This window comes from Petromyzon marinus, chromosome 5 (genome assembly GCF_048934315.1).
Source record: "Petromyzon marinus isolate PM22_M1 ecotype Great Lakes invasive population chromosome 5, UKy_Petmar_22M1.pri1.0, whole genome shotgun sequence".
NCBI classification, from domain to species: Eukaryota; Metazoa; Chordata; class Hyperoartia; order Petromyzontiformes; family Petromyzontidae; genus Petromyzon; species Petromyzon marinus.
The window spans coordinates 13,018,221-13,040,115 of NC_133671.1; the positions used below are offsets into that span (position 1 = coordinate 13,018,221).

Here is a 21,895-nt window from a genome sequence, read left to right on the forward strand (position 1 = left end):
TCGCAATTAACAATATCTCGTTGATAGTTTCCACTCGAATGCCGTGAAATAAACCAACGGTTATATATATACAATTGCAAATTGTTTTTCACCATAACAGACCCACACGATTACATTTCAAACTGTAACCGTCCCACTCACACAATATTTACACACACAGGAAGAGAGATTAATGCAGCGTCTCCAGGAGTCTCGTGCACACAAACACACAACCGCTGCACTGTGGCACAGAAAAAAAACACAGCTCACGCGTTGCCAGGATGAACCGGTGTCGTTCCCTAACAAAAGTGTCACTAAGATGTGGTTTGAACGGGGTCATTGCCAAGGCTACCAGATTAGTACGGAGGTCGCAGGTGGTCACAGAAATCATGAAAATGAACACGAGACATGAAATCGCTGAAGAATCACATTCAATAAAGCACTTGATTTATTTTATTTTTAGAGAAAATAAATCAAGTGCGTCGGCGTTTGTGGGGCTGGGAGGGTTGTGATGCGCCACACATTATTCGCTCGCTTTCAAAACAGAAATGTTGATAAAGTAAAAACCACTCAGAGGGGCAAGGAACCACAGACAAGTGGGAAAGACGTCTATGCAGTGAGACCGGATGCCAACAATTACCTTAACCTCTGATATCCTCTGTATATTAAGATATTTTACAGCAAATTAATGAGTGTTTATACGTATGACAGGAAACCGAAATACTCCGGGTAATCCCTGTGTATGACAGTGGAGTCAACCTATGGTGTGAGTGGACTAGTGGCCACGGGAGGTAATGACAGGGGAGTCAGCCTGCAGTACGAGTGGACTAGTGGCCACGGGAGGTAATGACAGGGGAGTCAGCTTGCAGTACGAGTGGACTAGTGGCCACGGGAGGTAATGACAGGGGAGTCAGCTTAAAGTATGAGTGGACTAGTGGCCACGGGAGGTAATGATAGGGGAGTCAGCTTGCAGCACGAGTGGATTGGTGGCCGCGGGAATGATCGAGAATAGGAGCATGGCCAGGTGTCTTTACAGCTGTATTAAGGGAAACAGATGGAATTGACCCACTGTCTGTGTTGACATCTTCTGGCAAGCCAGGAGAAGTCAACCTTTAACGTCCATGGGGGGGGGGGGGGGGTAATTTCACAATATTTGTGTGATCCACCATGTATGTATGTAGAAATTCGTTTGCACGGACATAGCCAACTGGGCTAATCTCCAGTCGGGGTTATAGATGTAGTGGAGTAAATAATACGCATAGGAATTGGCCATATACAGTACATACAGACAGACAAGGAGAACGGGTCACATGAGGTCGAACAGGTGGTCGAGTCGCGGGTGGCGTAAACAACCCGAAGTAATTAAGGGAGTCGTGGCACGAGGGCTGTGATTGGTCGAGAGGCTGTTAGCGTTAAGTGCTGGCGTCTGGATGTCTGATGAAGGGGACAGGTGCGGGCTGGCGGGAAACGGCCAGCGAGCCACGTGGTAATTAATTAAGGCTAATGCGAGAGGGGATAAAACGCGAGGTGGTATGAACGGAGAGGAGTTGCTGCTGGGGAGTTGCTGCTGGGGAGTTGTTGCTGGGGAGTTGTTGCTGGGCAGTTGTTGGCGAGAGGTGAAGAGATACGAAGAAGACAGCTGGAAATGTTAGGGAAGAATAGATAGAGAGCCGGACCCCAAAGACAGTAAATAGCGATAGGAAGAGTGAGCGTTAGCGGAGATAGATAGTCACTGTGTGTGAATAGATGGAAGTCACTGCGTGTGAAGAGATAGCGGCGATACTGTGTGTGAGGAGATAGAAGACGAACCACTGTGTGTGGAAGAGATAGAAGACGAACCACTGTGTGTGGGAGGGAAGGCACTGTGTGAAGAGATATGCGAAGAAACACTGTGTGTGGAAGGGGATGCACGGACGATGCTGAAGTAAATCGGAGTGTCCGAGTTGGTGGAGCACGGAGAGAATTACTGTGTGTACGGAACGATGGAATAAAAGTGACGGCGGAAAAAGAGACGGTTGTCGTCCGAGTGAATTCACGGCACTACACAGGCATGCGTCACCACTGCTCTATGATCTTTCCATAAATCATTGTTTTTTTCCCCCACAGCTCGGCTGTGAATGTAATAGATGATGTTTTGGGAAACGACGCTTCTTCATGTGCTATGAAAAGAATCATTGCCCGAAACGTTTTGAGACCACATTGTTGTTGAGTTTTCCTTAAGTTGTGTTTGTGCACCACTGCCAATGCCGCAGCAGCATCACCAAACAACTTGCAAATTTGTAGCCTAAGTCACAGCCAAGTCCTGCTTTTTGCTTGTCTCTAATTACTGTATATCTTCCTTCATCTGTCTTGTCTTCCTGTATATATCACTGTTCAATCAAACTCCAATGTTTATTATTTATTAAGGTAGCACCTCCACTCTAACTCAGCGTAGAAACCTGAACAAATACTGAAATTGAAAATGTTTGAAATATGATAAACCAAAAAGTGTGAAAGCAAAGAAATATTGGGACATGTTATCAAGTTGGAACTATGGCCAACATTCTGCAGCTACAAATGAGAAACTGAAAGCTTGAAAAGCAACTCTGCAAAACCCACCTGATGCTGAACATGGTACAACATGAAACGTTCATTATCCTGCTGAGATTCATTTTCGTGACTTAAGTATGAGAGATACACAATTTTGGTGGCATCAGCTGGAAATAAAATAGTAATTTGTTCCAAGGAAATAACGTCCATACATTTAATTCTATATAACATTTTCAAAGAACTGCTGATTTGTTTTCCATTGTGTCAAAATTATTACAATGTATTATAAATTAACTGTCCCAGTGACCCGTGGTGCTAAACACAAGAACAAAAACAAGACTTGGTATGAAATTGTCTGGAAACCTCTCCTCTACACTAGCAGTTCTCAAGTATAGACAGCCCTCCAGGTGGTCCGCCGGGCTGAGATGCAATGTGCAGTTTGATCCGGAAATAATGTTTCGGACATTGGAGAGCTGAATGGAGTTCAAATTAACTCGCAAAAAAACACCTTGTGAAAGACCCAACGCAGAAGATACCTGGGTTTGAATTTCCCCAAAGCTCATGGGCCACCATAAACCGCATCTGCACAAACCATGGCTGATGCACAAATAAAAAATGTAAAACTCTCCAGTGTGCGAATGTGGTCATCCAGCAGAGACTGTACAACATATAACGATGCAATGCCCGATCCACAAATACGAAGGAGACATCACAGCGATACACTCTGCTGCTCCTGATGGGGTTATCTGGCTTGACCACCTGAATGTGAAATTACAGTTGTTGCTCTGCATCATGGTCCGTGGATTGCATCGGCCGAGTTATCCGTGGGCCAAAAAGGTTTGAGAAACACTGCTCGACACCAAAACATAGAACCAAAGCATAACCCGTCCACGTTTTACAACTTCATTTAAGTGCATCAACGATCACACATGCACAGTTGTTTATAAATCCGTTGTGTGGACGCGGGCTTCCCCACTTGCTGTGCGAGTCCCAGGCGTAATTTGTCCATGCTTCACCATGCCAGGCGTTGAGGGTTGTTGAAGGCAGAGAGCACAGACATGGGAGCATAATACAGCACAACAGTGGATTCTGTTGCGCCCGTTGTCCCCTGCCCACCATGTAACCCCCACAAGCCATATGACGACCTGGTTTTGTGCACAAGTGGTGGTTACCCATCCCAGCACTATCCAGGTTGAAACCCCTAATCTGCATTCTGACCACAAGTATTGTGGTTAATGCAGACATAATTCCTTGTAAAAAGGTTTCAGTTTTGTTGCCAGAAAAAAGGGGAAAAACCTATTCTTAAAACAAGAAAAAAATCACTCCTTTTTTTCGCCATTACAAGTACTAAACCAGGGTCACTACATTCATAAAAAGGCCAACAAATATACGATTATAAATTTCCAATTCACCATGTTTCGTGTAATTTACGTACCAATTACAAATGTCATGGAATTACAGTATTTAAAGTACATGCGTGTCCATCTACATTTTTCTGCAAGGATGTGCGTCGTTTACCACCCTCCCAACAGGGAATTCACAAGCTGCCAGCGGAATCTGTTCTCGTCGCCAGCAGCACAAAGGCAGGCGTCCCAGACGGCCGGCGAGGCGCGTCGAGGGGCGTCTCTCACGTGGCTGAGCGAGCGCCGACAGCGGAGAGCGAGCGACGTCCCCTCCGAGGACGAGGCACGGGCCCGGCAAACGCTTCCGGCAACGCGGCGTTGGCAGCGGCGTCTGAGACCGGCGGCACGAGAACCGCACAGCCTCACGTGCGTCGTCTTCGCGAAGGCCCGCTCCTCGGCACGAGAGCAGCCGGGGCCACCGCCGGCACAATTGTGTTCACCGGCGGTGCTCACCCCGTGGGCCATCCGGGGACTCTCCTCCCCCCCCCCCCCCCCCCCCCGAGGAGGGGGCCATGAAAGCCTCGCAAGGTAGTGCCGCAGGCTGCGGCATGGATACCACGCAGGGAGAAATTTGGAGAGCGCGCGCGGGGGAATGTCGGCGCCATATTGCCATGAGAAAACAAGCCAATAGGCACAACGTGAAACGCATGCCTTGCTAACAGCAGAAATATATATATACTAATACGCAACATGCAGTGCGTGGCTTACGAGGGTTGGTGGGTTGCACAAATGCTATGAAATTCCCCTTCCGTAGCCTGGCTCGCCAGGAGAAGGCAGTACAGCAAGTGGCCTAATCGCCGTCCGTTTCCCTCTGTGCGTAACCCTCACATGCATGGGGTTTTCTCCGAGCGCTCCGGTTTCCTGCCTCTTGTATAAAACAACAAAAAAATCACCAATTCAGGACGCTCCTGAAAAAAAAAAGAGTCCTACAACTCAGGGTGGCTTCTTATTAAATAAGTAATAATTTTCACATTAACGCCGCATTGACTAGAAGGCATGGACATTGGATCTCTCTCCGTGCATTGTAGCCTTAGTGGGAGAGGGGAGGAGGGAAAGTATCGCGGGGACCAGAATAAATCCTGCTTAGCTTCCAAGATTTGACAAGATGGGGTGCCATCACGGTGAATTGGTCATACGCTATCTCGTGAAGTAAAACATTAAGTGAGGTTTCACAGAACGTGCAAAAGTATCACCCTGCGATGCTCCCCTGCAGCGGCAATGCTGGTGGCAGGCTCTGTCTGCAAGACCACTTTTGACTCAAGTGCAGAACGATCCGACTAGTTCGGCGCTTTGCTCAGCCATTCCAGCCGTCACCTCGAGCGCCGTTGACAAACCTCGCGGGCACGCGTGCAGTAAGCCGCGCGCAAAAACCGCCTCTCCTGTCAGCTTCACTTCGCTCCCGTCACACTCGCTGCGCACACGCGTCAACGGTGCACACCGCTCGTGTGCACGTACACGTGCAGTTCTTTTTGCCAGTTAATAAAAAAATAAATATTTACCAGGTATGGCCCACTGAGCAATGTAGCTCTTTTTTAGAAGCGACCTGGCCACAAATGATAGCTCAACGAAGTGGCTTTTATCACGTGGAAATGTATCGCAGCCAAACACTCTAAACGCGTGACGTTGATTCTAGATGTGGGAGGAAAAACCAGAGGACCTGAAAAATAATCCATGCAACCACGGGGAGAGCAAACAGGCATCAGGGTGGGGATCGAACCCACGACCTCCTGCATATCAAGCGAGGCAAATTAACATATCGCCACATTGATGCTCCAAGTTCACTACTGCAGCAGGGCCTCACAAAATCGCGACGCTAATCAGTCTGGACTAGCGGAGGAGATCATAGCCAACGGTGCAAAGAATCACAGTACAAGAAGGGTTGTAGCAGCACTGTCCTCTACTGACAAAATAGCCCTGCAACAGCCTACAACATCTGTTTTATGTATGGTGGTCACCCACTCAAGCACTATCCAGGCTCAAGCCTGCTTAGTTTCTGAGATCTCACGAGATCGGAGGAATTCTGAGTGCGATTTAGTCATCGGCACACTGCTCATGTCTGATATAAAGGACAAATACTGCAGGGTGCTGTGCTCTTTTTTTTAGCTGCACAGCTCTCTCACTGCCGTCCACTGTGGCCTCATCAGGCCTGCAGCAGGAGAAAGGCCTTTGTCAATGCACAATTAAAAATATTCAGAGCCGGCGCCCACTGGGTAGTTTGGGTGTTCAGTGGGGAGGCCTCATCGCCAGTGCCTTCTGTGCCCTCTGATGTTCGGCCATGGACGTTCAAGCGTGAATCCATTTCGACCGCAGTGCACCAGGTGCTCCATCAAATGCCGTGCTCCGTGACAGAACGTGGAATTGCTCGACTTTTTTTTAAAGAGCCTGAGTGTGCTGTGCAGTTGTCTTGTAATAGATTTGTTTTGTGTGAGAATGCCACTTTGTGATTTGTTCTACATGCTTTTTTTTATTCAAAGCAGACTTTGATCCTAATTTTCACCGGAGCTACAGGCATGTCTAATAATAAATCGTTCGAATTCTACAAACACGTTTGCTTAATGATAAGCATCGGACGATGCAGTGAGTCATCGATTCATATCGATATGCTTCAATACAAACATTGAATGTAATTCATGCAAACTAAATCCGAGTGTTTTGTTTAAGCTAATGGAGCAAACAAAACGTAGAAACGAGATGGAAGAAATGGTAAACAATACGAATGGGATGGCACAAATTAGACAATAAAAACAATCATCCTTGAATCCAATAGTAACCCTCAAATCGTGGCAATTCATGGAGTCATTTGGCCAGGAGAATCATTCCTTGACGATGTGAGAGCAGAGAGACCAAGGGTGTTTCGCCCACTTTGCTACACAGAAGTTTACCCCGTGATTTTTATTGGGTTAACATAATGCAATTTAAATAATTTAAGCATTTAAACAAAAATCACATGACACTAATTTCCCAGCATACACGCAAACATCACCCAAACTGAACCTGTCTGCATCGCTATCTTATCTCGAGATCGCATCGAGGTGCGCCTGTAGATAGCCATGGAACACGGGAACTCTGGACACGTAGCCCCCTGGGCGATTTCAAACATGTGCACGGACACAAGCACCTCTGCTTCTGGAGAATAAAGTTCAAATCCAACCCATAAAAAAAACAAGTCACCATTTTCTATTGCTGTGTTTCGTATTCAGTTTTCTGCAACTGGTACATTTGTCCAAAAGCAAACCCCTTTTAGACGCAAAAGGAATTTCTTCGGAGAATTGTCGGCTCTCGTTTAAAAGATGGCTTCCTACCTGCAGGGTTGTGAGTTATCACGATGCTAGGCACTGTTATTAACCATTACAGTACAGTATATCATTATTTACCGATGCAAAAGGGCCTTCGGAACCTCACAGCGTCAACATTAAAGTCCCACAATCTACTTCGGCATCAAACACAAGCCGTTAGAGTGCCTTCATTGAATCCCACAGCACGGTTAAGATAAACCTGTGACAACGCCAATGTCCCTAACAAGGGCCTAATCATGGCCCCACACGAGGAACCTTCCAGGGTCAACGTGCCCGGCAAGCAGCGTTTTCTTTTAAGCCGTACCACACACGGCTGTCTTCTACATAGACGCAAAGTCCTTTCCAGGAAAACCTCTATTATGGAAGATTTTACATTCCCTTTCTGAAGTCCGCAGAAAGAGATAGCGAACGGATTCACGATTCTCCGTTATCGCTCACGGAATTACTGTTTACGTAACCATAATTCACAGCCATTTGTCAATTCAGTGCTACATGAGAATGCCTCCCCGTCGCTGTGTCATGGGGTTTGTTGGACAATTAAGACTCGTCTACAATGTAACTGCAGTCAAATTTCAAACCACGAAACAGTTAATACACCACTGCCCGCTTTGCTCATTTGCCGGCAGCATTTCAGATATTTACCAGGTTACTACTCCTGGAGCCATCCACTGGCTCACTCAATCACCAGCCTCAACATGAACATATAAACATTGCTAATCAAGTCCCCTCCACAGCAAATAAAAGGAAGATGGAGATTGTTTGACTATACTCTTTGGTTCTTTCTATAAATTCACGTAGAAAATACACGACGTTTCGATTGCAACACAAGCAACCGTCATCAGGTGTGAAAGAATGCAAGCTCGGAGAGAGACACACATGGAGAGAGAGACAAACACAGACACGGAGAGAGACACAGAGACAGAGACACAAAGAGAGAGACAAACACAGACACGGAGAGAGAGAGAGACACACACAGAGAGAGAGAGACACAGAGAGAGAGACACACACAGAGAGAGACAAACACAGACACGGAGAGAGACACACACAGACACAGAGAGAGACACACACAGAAGAGAGACAAACAGAGAGAGAGACACAGAGAAAGAGAGACAAACACAGACACGGAGAGAGATACACAGACACAGAGAGACACACAGAGAGAGAGAGAGAGAAACACAAAGAGACACGCAATAGAAACGTCGTGTATTCTATTATTTTTTAAATTTTATTTCTACGTGACTTTACCGAAATAACCAAAGTGTAATTCCTGCAGTCACGAAAGCTTCAAATCATGTTTGACGATACTTCGCTACGCTGGTCAGTCCGGGTTTGTGAAGTGATGGGGGGGGGGTCCTGATATCACTCGTCACCGATGTGAACCAGGAACCTAACTTAGGTCACTGGTTTCTATACAACTGCTCTTTGTCTGATTTAAAATAGTTTGGGAAAAATCTATGCAATGAGAAAAAAATATATTATAAGCCCTTCCAAAAAATATTTCTTATCCTTTTTTTTTTGCAAAGAAATGGATTTTGGACTCAGAGAATGGCAATGAAGAATACATAAGCTCAAGGTGACGAATTCAATATAATCACAGGCGCTCTAATCCGGACACTACTGTGAAAACAATGCATAGGCAATTGCAGGACAATTTTGACTTTAACAAGAGTTTTTTTCCTCCCCTGGAATCCCAGTGCGTGTCACCATCAAATTAGCCCGGTTCCAAGGTGACTAGGTGGTGCAGACGTCAGATCGCTAAGCTGGCACTGCTAATATTGTGGGTTCAGATTGAGGAAACCACGTATGATTAAACCAGATTCTCACGTGTAGTCGCATTTCCAATGACTGCAGCAACAAAACCGTCACATTAACTTTGGTGCTGCCCTTAAGTTTGGCTAAATTTCGACATTGAACACTCAAAACATTGCTTTGTCTGACCGTCACACAACATTCTAGATTTGAAGTTTTCGTGACTGCAAGGATCCATACTCTTTGGTTCTTTCGGTAAAGTCACGTAGGTGGAAAAATAAATAAAATAAATAACTTAAATCACAGACGTTTCGATTGCAACACAGGCAATCATCATCATCATCAGGTGTGAACAACCACAGCAAGAAATCTTTTTTGACCGTCACACAACAATCATTCCTGTCAGTGGTAGCTGATGGGAATGGCGGCGCCCCCCTACCGCGCAGATCAGATCCTGCTTGAATGCATCTCAGCAAGGGTTCCGTGATGTTCTATTCCTCCGGTCATTCTCAGAAAGCTGGGTCCACACCCTCAACGATCAGCTAAGCAACCAAATCGCACTCTAAAATGCACGACTCAATCAGTTGCGACTGCTTTGTCTGCAACGGAGCGAGTAGTTCCGCAAACAAGGAAATTAAATAACGTACTCCGGATCATGACAACCATAGCTCGCAAATGTTGTCACGTGGGGAAAACCGTGACTATAAATCGCCGAGCAGATCGGATGGTTTTGGAGGAGAGCGTCTCTACTGTAAGCAACTGGTTGTGGAACCACTCGTAACCGGTTGCAGAGACTTCGAAGTAATAAACAATTAATTTGCATGTGATTGCTCAGGTGTGGGCCCAGCTTAACACTTGGCAAGGGTTTCAAATCGGCTCTAAGGACCACGATATGACTCTGAATGCACCACGATAATTACCGTGCCCCCACCGCCGCATCCTTCCATAGGTGGCCTTCCTAAAGTGGGGCTTACGGTGCTGCTGAGGGAGTGAGCTCTGTCGATGAACTCTCCACTCTTTGTGCTCTCAGTGTCCAGGAGGGACGGATGTTTGTTTTTTTCATTTTGATACGGTCGTCAGTGACCCAAGGTGAGGCCATCAAACTTGCACCTCGTGAAAGTCCATTTACTCTGAGGAGGCCGTGCTCATTTTTTTCTCCCTTTTCCCTCCTCTCACTTGTCAACCAATTCAAGGCTTGAGTCCAGGATATCAAAATGTTGTATCATTACCGTACCGGGGGGGGAGGGGGGGGGCTTAATCTTCCAAAGCCCCACATGAATGGGTAGCGAAGGGCTCGAAACCCGAACGGAATATTAAACAACCCGCGTTACTCACATACGTTCGTTACGGCAGAATTACTTTCCAAATGAAACGATTTCACGGTGAATGTTCGTAATCGCTAGCGCTCAGGTGATTTCTCTTTTTTTTCGCTACCCTCCTCGGTTCCTCGTTGAACATTTGGGGAAGGTGTATACTTTTTATTTGCTTTCAGCCAGCCCCGTAATAATTCATTTAAACCCGGCAAGTGATGTGGGAACCCACAGATCGTGCATTTCATCTTCAAGTTGACGGCGGTGGGGCGGAGAGAGGGGGGGGGGTCTCAAGAAGGTCACTGACCATCTGCAATTTAAAGTCAAAGCAGATTCAACAAATGGCTCCTTAAGGCCAGCCTCGTCGCCACTGGCACCACGTGTTAAATCAATATCCGGCAAAGAGAAAAAAACAGGAGAGAGATATTAAAATGCAACATGACAGTGTACACAGGGGAATGCTGCCGTGACCGTATTTATTAGCACGCTGCACGATTTTATCTGTCCGCTCGGCAGTAGAAAATGGGTGCTCCACAGTTAGTCCATTGGCAAGCCTCACGCGCGGTGGGGGGGGTAAAGTGTGGTTAATTGTATCTCTTCCGAGATGTTTGGTGTGAAGCAAGAAATTGCAGGGCTTCTCCTTTGAACCTCCGCCTTTATTTTTCAATTAAATTTGTTTCCTACGCCATTGTTTTCCTTTGCTCCAGGCACGTGTTAATTTTGTTCCCACACTTCTGCATGAGGCAGGTGTATCGTGAAGGGTACTTACTTTTAAAAAATCGCAAATTCTGTTACGAAAAGTGCCTCGTCCCAGCGATATTTTTCATTTGATTTTTAAATGCTGATACTTCGAACAGAGCTGCAGCAGGGCATCAATTCATGGATTAATATCAAATGTTAAACTTGTAACGACGCATCGACCCGCGCGTGTAAGATCCAACGCGTTTCGATCGGTATTTATGCCACATGTAACGCTACATCTGCAGGGAGCTCAAGAGAGCCCCCTTGAGAGGGCCACTTGACCTTCTCTTGCACGCCGGCCAGATATATTTGCAAGAGCACCCACACTTTGCCCCACAAGACACGACCTGCCGATCAATCTAATGTGGTGCGCCTGGATGTACGGCTGGACGGACAGAGGCTGGAGTGGATGGCGGGGGTTAAGAAACCTGCACCGTTGTTTCGTCTGCCACGGATCGAATCGAATTGGCGACCTCACGATGCGGTTTGCGAAGCATAACGCCACGGCAGCATCCCCCTTCATCACTTGTACTTCAAAGGAGGTACGTGTTGTTGTGAAATATCACGATTAAGGGTCACAATTACAGTTACGAATTTAAAGTATTTTTAACAATGCGGCGCACTGCAACTTACTCGCACAATGACGATTTGATATCTGGAAAATCGTACGCACAAGAATCAATATTCGTCAATGAATCGCTGCATCGCTACACCGCTACTGTTAATGATCTCTCGGTCTTTACTGAATTGGCACAATGCAAGATGCAGCACTCGCGTGCTGCTGAAGAACGTACTCGTCAGTACGTATTTACAGGTCAGGTGTGGGTTTTCATCAGGTGTAGTGACCAGGTATTCTGTATGAATAGAAGCACTATTCTACATACACTACAGTGTAAAACATCACAGTGAAAATACCCCAATAGTCACAGTATTGGTACGGTGTGGTGTCACACCGTACACATTATTTACAAATGGCCGAGAATGCAACACCGAACGAGCACGGACAATTGAAGTTGCGCTTATGGGAGATTGATTTAATTAGTCCCTTGACCAAGCAAAATCGACCCAAAACGTGGACCCGAACTGCCACCAGATTCTGCCACCGCCGACACGCTCGCTCCACGGCCGGTACTTGCCGAGCTCACCTTGTTCGTCGCCCTTCGCAGAGACAGAGCGCGGGGCAGCCCAGGGCCCCTTGACCACTGCCGCGCTCTTGCCGTGCTCCCGATGGGCTATTTTTGTTTATTTATTTCGACGCACGCAAGAGCCGACGGTGCTCGCAAGAGCCGACGTCGTACGTCGTGCCCCGGTGTTGATTGTCAATGCGCGGAGGGTGGCGACGCACAGCTCTCACAGCACGCGGCCACTCCCGGGCTCGTCTGCCTCTCAGAGTGAAATCAGCGGCGAAGAACATCCCAAAACCCGCCAGCCCTGTGGTGCCCCCCAACAACACCCCACCCACCCGCCACCACCCCCGGCCAGCCGCCTTTCCTTCAAAACACGCACACGAACTCTCCAACAGAGAGCCTTCCACTGGCTCATCAGCACCATCACCATTGTCCACACGAAGACAGAATGAATGCGTTACTTTCCGCACAAGCTTCGTGCCACGCCGATTTTAACGAGTAAGGGTTTGGCCGGAAGGCATGAATAATAATTCCAATCTGTGAAAGACGAGAAAATCCATTACAAGGGAAGCGATTAATGCAGGTTGGGAAAAAAAATAACAACAGTAATCCCGTAAGTGCATGTGTAGTGACATCGCGGGATGTCACTGTATAGTGCCGGCCCTAGAGAGGCACGGCGTGCGGTGTAACGACATCACAGACACCGCTATGATGTGGGTGTAGTACGGGCCCTAGAGGGGCTCGGTCAGCGCTTATTGATAGCGCTGGATGGCACCCGCTTGGCGTACAGTGCCAGCCCTACAGGATAGCGTGTGGGAGTGCCGGCCGTAAGAATGAGGTTACTAAAGGCCATGGCACTCTGGTTGACGCGAGAGGACACGTGACCGGTTAAGTCTTCCAAAGGGGCCCCGAGTGGGGGCTAGGAGTGGTCACCTGGTCGGGGTCCAGATCCTGCTAGAGGATTCTGCAAGGTGGTTGGGGCCAAGGGCGGGGCCAGCCACACCACAGAGAATATCAGCCGGGTCCCCCAGAGGGACCGGCGTTGTTGTTCACGCTGAAGAAACCTTCGTCTACGTTCTACGTCCTACAGTCTCTCCAACACGTGGACCTGGACCCGAGCTGTGGTCCCGGGCCGTTGTAGCTAGTTACGTAGTAACTAGTGTAGTTAGCCTGGTGGTCACCACCATAGGTTGTTATTCTGTTAAGTGGCAGTTACCCCGTGTGTTGGTGTCAAATAAATGTGTTGCCTCCAAAGAGTACGTCTGCGACTCAGTTGAACTCACTACACATATAATGATCACCTTTACATGTTTATAAAACGATAAAAATATGCCCGTGTCACACAAAGCAGATGCTTTCGTGGTGGCGGCTGACGCAGCGATTAGTTGCCATTTTCTAGTGTTCACAAGAATAAATGCACAGGATGTGCGTGTCCATTGATAACAAAACAAAAAAATGAAGCCAATTCATATTTCCATTGCAATCAATGCCTTAAAAGAAGAAAAATATGTAAATATACTCTCTTAAAGCAGCGCAAATTAACTGTGCTTGCGCATCACTGCCAACACAGTCATCGCCCAAATAATGTGTTTAATTACTATTTTGGAACGCTTTGTCGTATTAAATATGTAACATTTAGACACTTCCCTGTGCTCCGAAGACGGTGAAACTTCCCATTTGAATGTTAAAACGTCTCCACCCGCTTGGCACCCAGCCCGTTCCCACGCAGCCCACGCTGCTAGCGCCATGCCAGCGTGTTACCTTTGAAGTGGCTAGTTATTTGTATGTTGAACTTCTTTCGCACCGTACATAGCCAACCGTGCTAATCGAAGGTGCGGGGGGAGTGACAACAAAGTAATCATAAAAAGCAGTTCTAAAGAAATTAGTTTTCCAGTCTAAGTAAGTCGCACATGAAGTCCCCACTACTATGGAGCTGCCAAGCGAACGGCCATGAACGGTCGCAGGAACGCCCAGCGCAACTTGCACCGTTGCACGCTCCTGCACGCGAGGTTTCGATTGCGGATACGAGAGGTTTCTTTGCTCGGTGTGATTGTATAGCCAGATCATTGGTAGCCCTCACACGATGGCCTCCCCTCGTCGTATCAATATTCCGCGACCATTCAGTACGCCGTGGTGCTTGAGGGCAAAGCTTTTTGTGATACCTTCCCTTGTTGCTCACGCAGATTACAAAAGCACTTGTAAAGTACCGAGCAGCGCGTCACAGGACATGGATTGTTGAAGTGCGCAATGCTTAATCTGGGTTTCAAATTGACCGCCGAGTTAAGTGTCTTGCCGAAATGATCATCGTGAGAAGATGCTGCTTCTCATTTTTCCTAAAATTGACCGCCGAACTGAAGGGTGCACGCATGCATTGTTTTGAAAGGCGTCCGTTAATTAAGGACAGTGCTCTCTTTAGTGGTCGCACTGCAATTAAGCGTCGGTGCGTGCGTGCTCGTGTAAGGACATTGCCAGCGAACAGCCAACACGGCTGAGATGCTGGGTCAGAATCCGTGTTTGGCCACCTGTGATAAAGCCAAGGTCTTGATTGTAGTCTCAGTCCGGTTGCTAACGACTGGTCATCATAAAAAAAAAACATTTCACATTAAAATGTACGTTTTCACTTAATATGGCAAAACATCAGCTCTGAGAATGTAAATGATCAGTTTTTCTGCCATTCGACACAATTTGTTCTCACCCCCGAGTTCTTTTAAAACATCTACTTTTATGGGCCAGCCTCTATCACACAAGGCTGCACTGCTCTGCGAGCGTTCCGAGCGGTGCTTTCGTCTGGTGTCAACGAAAACAGAATTATCATAACATTTAGGGAAGACAGATAGACAGACAAAACACTAATAATAAGGACTTCAATATACATTCAATGATTTCACCTGGTACAGAGAATCTAATCAGCCATCTCACTCCAATCAATCTTCTCTCCAGAAAGTGATGGCAAGCACAAATAACGGACACTCGCATCTGCAGGGACATGCAATTTCAATGTAAAGAAGCGCCATCACCGCCTCGTAATTCCAACGTGTCATCACGCGGCTGCAAGCAGAGTGGCGAGCACAGAGGACATGCCTGACGGACGTGAGGCTCCTGCTATCCTTGCCTCTATGGGGGGTCCAGGCTGTGGTTGGCATGGGCCCAGTGCAAGCAATGAAATGGAGCCCCTGTCACATTTCCCACCCTTCTCCCATAACCCCTGCCACCCCACCACCCCCGCTCCAGGCTTTGGGCCCCTGGTGCGGTTGAACCACCTGCAAACTTGATAGGTGCACCACGAGGTTTGAGGTTTGATGGGGGTGGAACCCAGGAATATCGTGGACTCAATAAAGCGATGGGTAGCTTTGCTAATACTCGCAGAGTAGCAAGTCTGCTGGGCGCAGTTAGTACCGGCTCTCAGCTGCTATAAGTGTACACGAGGCACACGACGATTCAGTCTACCGGCGGTTTGATAAACTGTCGCAATTTGAGGTCACTATTTGATTTAAATAGATTATTTTTTGTGTCTCAACTGTTTTTTGTCTCTTGCATGTTTTGTCTTCACCCGTCCAGTGGTGTAAGGTAACATTATAATATCGTTTGCATAAAATTCGTAATAAAAACAATAATAAAATTATATTCTAAGATGCACAATTCGACGTGCGTGTTGTGCGCGTGAGAATTCCGTCTTAATCCCCTAATCTCTCCCTTTGCTTCGTGTGCAGTGCAAACGCCACAGGAGGGTCCTTTAGCATGAGCACAGAGGGCGGAGAAGCGAAATGCTGCCGTCGTAAATGCTTCCATGATGCCACCACAGACAATTAGAAACGCATTGTTCAACGTACCACATTGTGGTGATTAGTCATTCCAAACGAAGACGCATTTATAGAATTACAGAAGTAGGACGGGGGAAAAAATTGTTAAACGCGCTCTCTTGCTGTAACACAATCGATAAATCGCTCCTCCACGGAGGCCATGAATGACATTAGGTGCTGACATTACAGATCGTGCGTGCGCGCGGGCACCGAGTCTTGGCGCTGCTGCTGCTGCCACTCATTTTACTGTTCACTAAGCCATGGCATGGCGGCGCAGCCAGGTGCGATGTGGGGGGGGGGGGGAGATATGCAATGAGAAATGGGCAGGGGGAGGGGTGCAGATACGGGGAAGAGGGACTAGGTGAAGAGGGAAAGCGTGGGATAGAGCCCGAGGACAGGGAAATGGCTGACAAGCTCAAAGCCCTCGTGCCACTCACGACTAAATGCCGAAAGTTATTTTCAAAGTCCTCGACCCACGCTTAAGCTGTGACGCCGGCTTTCATCTGAGCCATTCCATGCGATGCCCGTCGTTCTTTTGCCAAGCCTATTGCCATGCCCCGATAAAGGATCCCGCGTTTACAGGGGGGATTGTGAGACAGACAGGCAGGCAGAGGACACGTACGCACGGCTGCGAATGAAATGCCTGGAGCATGACACATGGGCTCTTTTTTTTCTAAAATATTTTATTTGCGGTAGATTCATCTGTTTAATGATAACATGCAGCTATATATATTTTATCGCTGTGGTGCTCACACGTGTGGCAGAGCCATGATTCTCTGTGCGATTTCACCCACCGCTCAGCGACCCTCTAAGGCTTGTAATTCCATAACCATTAACCTCATAATCTCAACTTCTTAGGCCCTTCACTTCTGGTGTCAGCTTTGATTAAAACTCGCATTATAAGCTTTATTCATTGAGAATTGCACTTAAAGCGTTCAGATTAACAGCCAATTCTCCATATGAATCAGAAATATTTTAGTTCTGCTAAATATTATCATGATAAATACTGCAGTGTCATACGTAACTTGATCATTTTAAATGTATAGCCCTTTGTCAATCCACTGCTGGATGAAGACTTCCCCATGCCGCATCGATCTTTGGGGGTTGTTTGCGCATACTTCCCCGGTACTGGTTGGTGCACCGGGGAGACATATCCGGGATTGGATATCACTCGCCACTGATGTTATTCTTGGCCGGGAATCTAGCTCGGGTAGCGAGGTTCATTGCACCGTGGGGCCATCCACCCAGGCCCCCCTGGTTAACTCGATAGGCAACTATCGGGTTAAATTCAACAGCAACAAAGTGTCAATATTTCCCTTGATAACCACATTGTAGCTGCCAAGCAATTGTACACATTGTAACCGTGTTGATAGATACTCTTTTGAGCAATTAATAATTCAAACTCGCCCCAGGGTCGAGATTCCATTCCAGAATTCATTATTTAGTTTTGCCTCGTTTATATTTGTATTTGTCGCTCTCCTTTGTGTCTATTTTTTTATAGATTTTGCTCAATCAATTACCCCTAAATACAGCAGCATATCAAAACATAATGAAAAGCAAGACTTCAGTTTTGTCTCTTCACATAAATATTCAAGAGCTTTTCATCAAATAATTCAACTGGCCCTTTTATTCCTTTATCATCCAGTAGAGGTGGTGTAAGCAAGCTCTATACCCGTTTCATTTCTACTTGGTCTCATCAGCAGCGTGAGGCTTGCTCAAAAAATTCTGCAGGCTTGCGACATTATGCCACAGCAAGAGCCACTCCATTTTACACAACGAGGCTCTGCTCAGTGCAAAATTGCAACATTCACCACACTGGGCAGAGAAGGGAGACAAAGGCGGCCAGGCGTGGTGCTGGCCACCCACCCTCTCGTGTGCCACAGTGCTGGTCTTCATAGGTGCTACTCACTAACAACAGCACTTGCTCCTACAGCCTGCAAAGGCTATACGGGGAATCTTTAGCTTTGTAACTTGCAGCCCTCTTTCAAGCCACTGCTGGATAAAGGTCTCCCCTGCAGTGTCGGTCATGGCAATTATTTGACCATACTGTACTTCACTGTACTTCACTGTACTTGGTCAGTGCGGGTTGGTGAAAGTGAATATCACTCGCCAGTGATGTTAGCCACGGACGGAAATCCAACTCAGGTCCCTGGTCTCATAGCGAGTGCGCCGACGACTGCACCACCGCTGCACCTCCCCGCCCCCTCCCCTCTGGCACCTAGTAAATTATACCACTGTACTGGCAGATAACCATCACGAAGACTTTAAGAAGAAATGGGGAGGGGGGAGTGTAAATACATTCCCGTGCTGAGCCGTTTGCCAAGGAGCCTTATTGAGGAGTGCTCCGTCTGCCTCTGCTCAATATTAGTGACCACCGGCCCAACAGTGACTGAGTAGAGGAGGCAACCATTACCCCGATAACCACGTTCCGAGCCAAGGAAGCACCGAGGAGAAGGAGCCAAAGGTTCCTATGTTCTAACCTCTCGTGATTAAATGTCAACCGGGGGAAGTTGTGGGGAGCGGGGGAGGGGGGAGGGGCGAGATTGCGGTGGCAGCTGGCCGCCGGGGTAGCAGCTCAGGCGATGATTCAGGGGACAAAAAGTCTAATTTGCTGTGTGCGGAGACTCATTGTTCCTACCGAAAGCAGGGCTTCATTTCTCACCGCATACTTTAGGGGTCAATGGCAGACTGGGAGGTGGCACAGCCACAGCGACACTGGATCCGGTGTGCCGGTTGCGGTAATATTTTCCGGGCCGCAGGTAGACTCGGGGATTCCCGTGACTAGCAGCCACAGCTAGAGTGGGGGGGACACTGGATGTGGTGTGCTAGGCATGAACATATATTCCAGGTCCTTGACAACAGCTGAAATTAAGCCTTGTTTGCTTGATCGTATACGACACCGACTGCTCCCACCGACAGTAAATGAGACCCATTGCCTCGATTGACAGTAAATCGGCCTTGGCGCATACAAAGGTACACTCCACGTGTACATTAATTCACACCCCCGCTACTCCAATCTGAGCTTTGAGCGCGCAAAGGAATATTACATTTTTTGTGTTCTGAACTAGCACCAAAAGCGAGCGTGCCGAAGTTCTCTACACACTCCCTTCAATTCCCACCGGGTTACACAAAATAAACTTGGTCACAGCGCCGGCACCTCGGCACAACAAAAAACCAAGGGCTGGAACCAATTCAGTAGCCTCCCTGCTCGGGGTGGCTCCTCGACTCACCTTGTCGGGCGAGGGCAGCGATTGCGGCCGCTTGCCCGTCGCCACGGAGAGCTGGCGCTGCAGACGTAGCACCTCCTTCTGCGAGGCTACGAGCAGCCGCTCCGTGTCGCTCTCCGGCTCCACAATCCCCTCCTGGACACGACAGCGCGGCGAGACATGGACACAGACGGTAAAATTAGGCACGTATGGAGCAACAGGCGCGTAACGAGAGCAGGGACTACTCGTCGACCAAGTTTACTGATCGACGCTCAAAATTGTCATCGACGGGGTTGGTTACTCGGGCCGCGATAATAATGGCAGCCGCGACGCAGATCCCGCCCATCACCTGCGATCCAGTGGCGCACGAGGGAAAACATTTGCTTTGTTTATCCTGTATGCAGTAAGTTCTGATGTGGGTTTCGTGCAAATGTTGGTTTTGCTCTTATTAGTTTGCACATTCCCAAGTTGCAATGTACTATAACTGCTGCCACTGCCAACAGTCTTAGGCAGGTTCATGTTGACTGAACTGAAGTTGATGGGTTTTTTTCTAAATCTGATATTCCGGCCGGAAGTTTATAAAAGCACAAAGACAATTTCATAACAATGAAAAATACAACCACGAAGTGGTGGGAAACTGATACTGTGGGTGATATTATGAAAGTATTTGGCACATTATCGCTTTGTGAAAAATGATATCGCGACAATTGCCATACCGTGGAAGGCAACGCATACCGTGGTATATTACATCGCGATGATCGTCATGCCGTGGAAAATCATATCACACAGCGAACAATGATATCGCGACAATGGTCGCATCCGCACGTAACGCCATCGTGTGACGGACACCGATGGCGCGGCGCCACTATCGCGGTCGTGTGGGTGCGAACGGGACGCGCGGGGCCGTACGGGAGCAAGCAGGTGGAGCAGGTGTCGCAGGCGGTACACCTCCCTCTGCAGGGCGTCCACCTGCTTGTCCTTGGAGAGCAGCGCCGCCGCCTGGCTGCCCAGGTCCCGCGCTCGCTGCCGTGCGAACGCCTTGCGGTACTGCTCCACCGCCTGCAGCTTGAGTGGCGCCGGTGTCGTGGCCTGTTGCACGGAGAGCCACGAACGCCACGTTACTGCGACTCCATGAATGCCGGATGGCCGACACGAATCGTGTCGGGGGGGGGGCCAGGCACGGCTCGATTCTTTTCCTCGGAACCTCACGAGCCATGAGGCTCCATGGACTCAACCTCTTAATGCCCTCCTACCCCCTGACCCCCCCCAACATTGCCTCCATTAACCCACTTCTCCTCCCATTTTCTATGCAGATCTTGGGAGGTAACTGCAACATTTTTTTCAAGTAACTTTTTACAAGTTTTCAAGTTTTCTTGGGTTAGGTTATGCCCAGCAAATACCTACTTAGTCATATATTTCCATCACGTAAATATACAGATAGTCCCCGAGTTACAGATAGTCCCCGAGTTATGATGGTCCGACTTACAATATTTCGATCTTACGATGGCGATAGCAATACGACAAAATTGTAAAATATTTTTAATTTCGCGCAGCAGACAAACGCAGCAGCGTACGAGTTACGATACTGTACGTTGTTTTTTTATAGCAGATACGATTGTTTCCTGAAAAAAACTTTGTATTAAATTGCAGTTCATATAGGTAGGCTAAGAATTTACCTTATTTTGTTACTTCACATTTTACTGTGCAATACAGTATTGTAATTAATAAATACATACAATATAAAGTTTATACAGCACGGTAATGTAAATTGCTCTGTTTTGCTAAATTATCACCATTCTTTAAGACTCCTGGGTAGGCTAGGCCATCTTCGACTTACGATATTTTTGACTTACGATGGGGTCGTCGTAACGCATCGCCATCGTAAGTAGAGGACTACCTGTATATATATTTTTTTTTACAAAAAAAACCCACCACTGATTTTCAGTGGAGTGAGAACCCCCACTGAGTCCGTATTTCTGTCTCGCGTTGATGGGGCCCTCTCGAGCAGGCAAGCCGTGCGTCCGCGTCACAAATCCGGGCTGAGCTCCCACTTGCCCGGTTCACAAATCAGGCCGCATTACTTCTTGGTGGCCGTGGAAACATGGTAACGTAGCATCAGTGTCATAACAAAAGAGGGCACTCACTCTATTGTGCCTTTGTCCGAGAGGCTAGCAAAAAGATGTTAAGCAATGATAATGAGTTTTGAACCCTCGGATTTCGATTTAAATTCACCGAGTCTGAATATAGAAAAATCCAGAAACTTATGTATGTATACTGCATAATTTAAATTTTAAATGATTTTTATATGTATTATATTTTATTTAATATTTATTATTAATCGCAATTAATGAGAGTTTGGCGAAGCATATGCAGCCGAGAGGCACAGCGGTAGCACATTCAGCGCAGTGGGAAGCCCTTCATCCCTCTGGGGATCAAAAAATCAAGTACCACTTTGTGGTGAAGCAAAACTACTGAAACTAAACTCTTTTTTATTTTACCAGCCATGGCCCACTGAGCTACATAGATCTTTGTTAGGAGCGATCTGGCCAGAAATGATAGCTCAACGGAGCGGCCTATCATGTGGAAATTTATAGCGGCCAAATACTCTCAGCACATATTGACTCTAAATGTGGAGGGAAACACCGGAGGACTCGGAGAAAAACCCATGCGACCACGGGGTCGGGATCGAACCCACAACTTCATGTATACCGGGCGGAGTAGTTAACATCTCACAACCGTGGCGCCCACAGTGGTT

The 21,895-nt window shown here is 47.5% G+C and overlaps 1 protein-coding gene across 6 annotated transcripts in view; it reads right to left on the reverse strand.

The window, feature by feature from the left end:
• The window catches only part of LOC116939069 (RIMS-binding protein 2-like), a 143,944-nt gene that overhangs the window by 89,857 nt on the left and 32,192 nt on the right, over nucleotides 1-21,895 (reverse strand). For all 6 annotated transcript variants that reach the window (XM_032946971.2, XM_032946972.2, XM_032946969.2 and 3 more), the window contains 2 exons: nucleotides 20,050-20,229; nucleotides 19,165-19,296 (listed from right to left, as the gene is read on the reverse strand). In XM_032946971.2, the coding sequence (XP_032802862.2) occupies nucleotides 19,165-19,296; nucleotides 20,050-20,229 (312 nt within the window). The remainder of the gene's footprint in view (nucleotides 1-19,164; nucleotides 19,297-20,049; nucleotides 20,230-21,895) is intronic.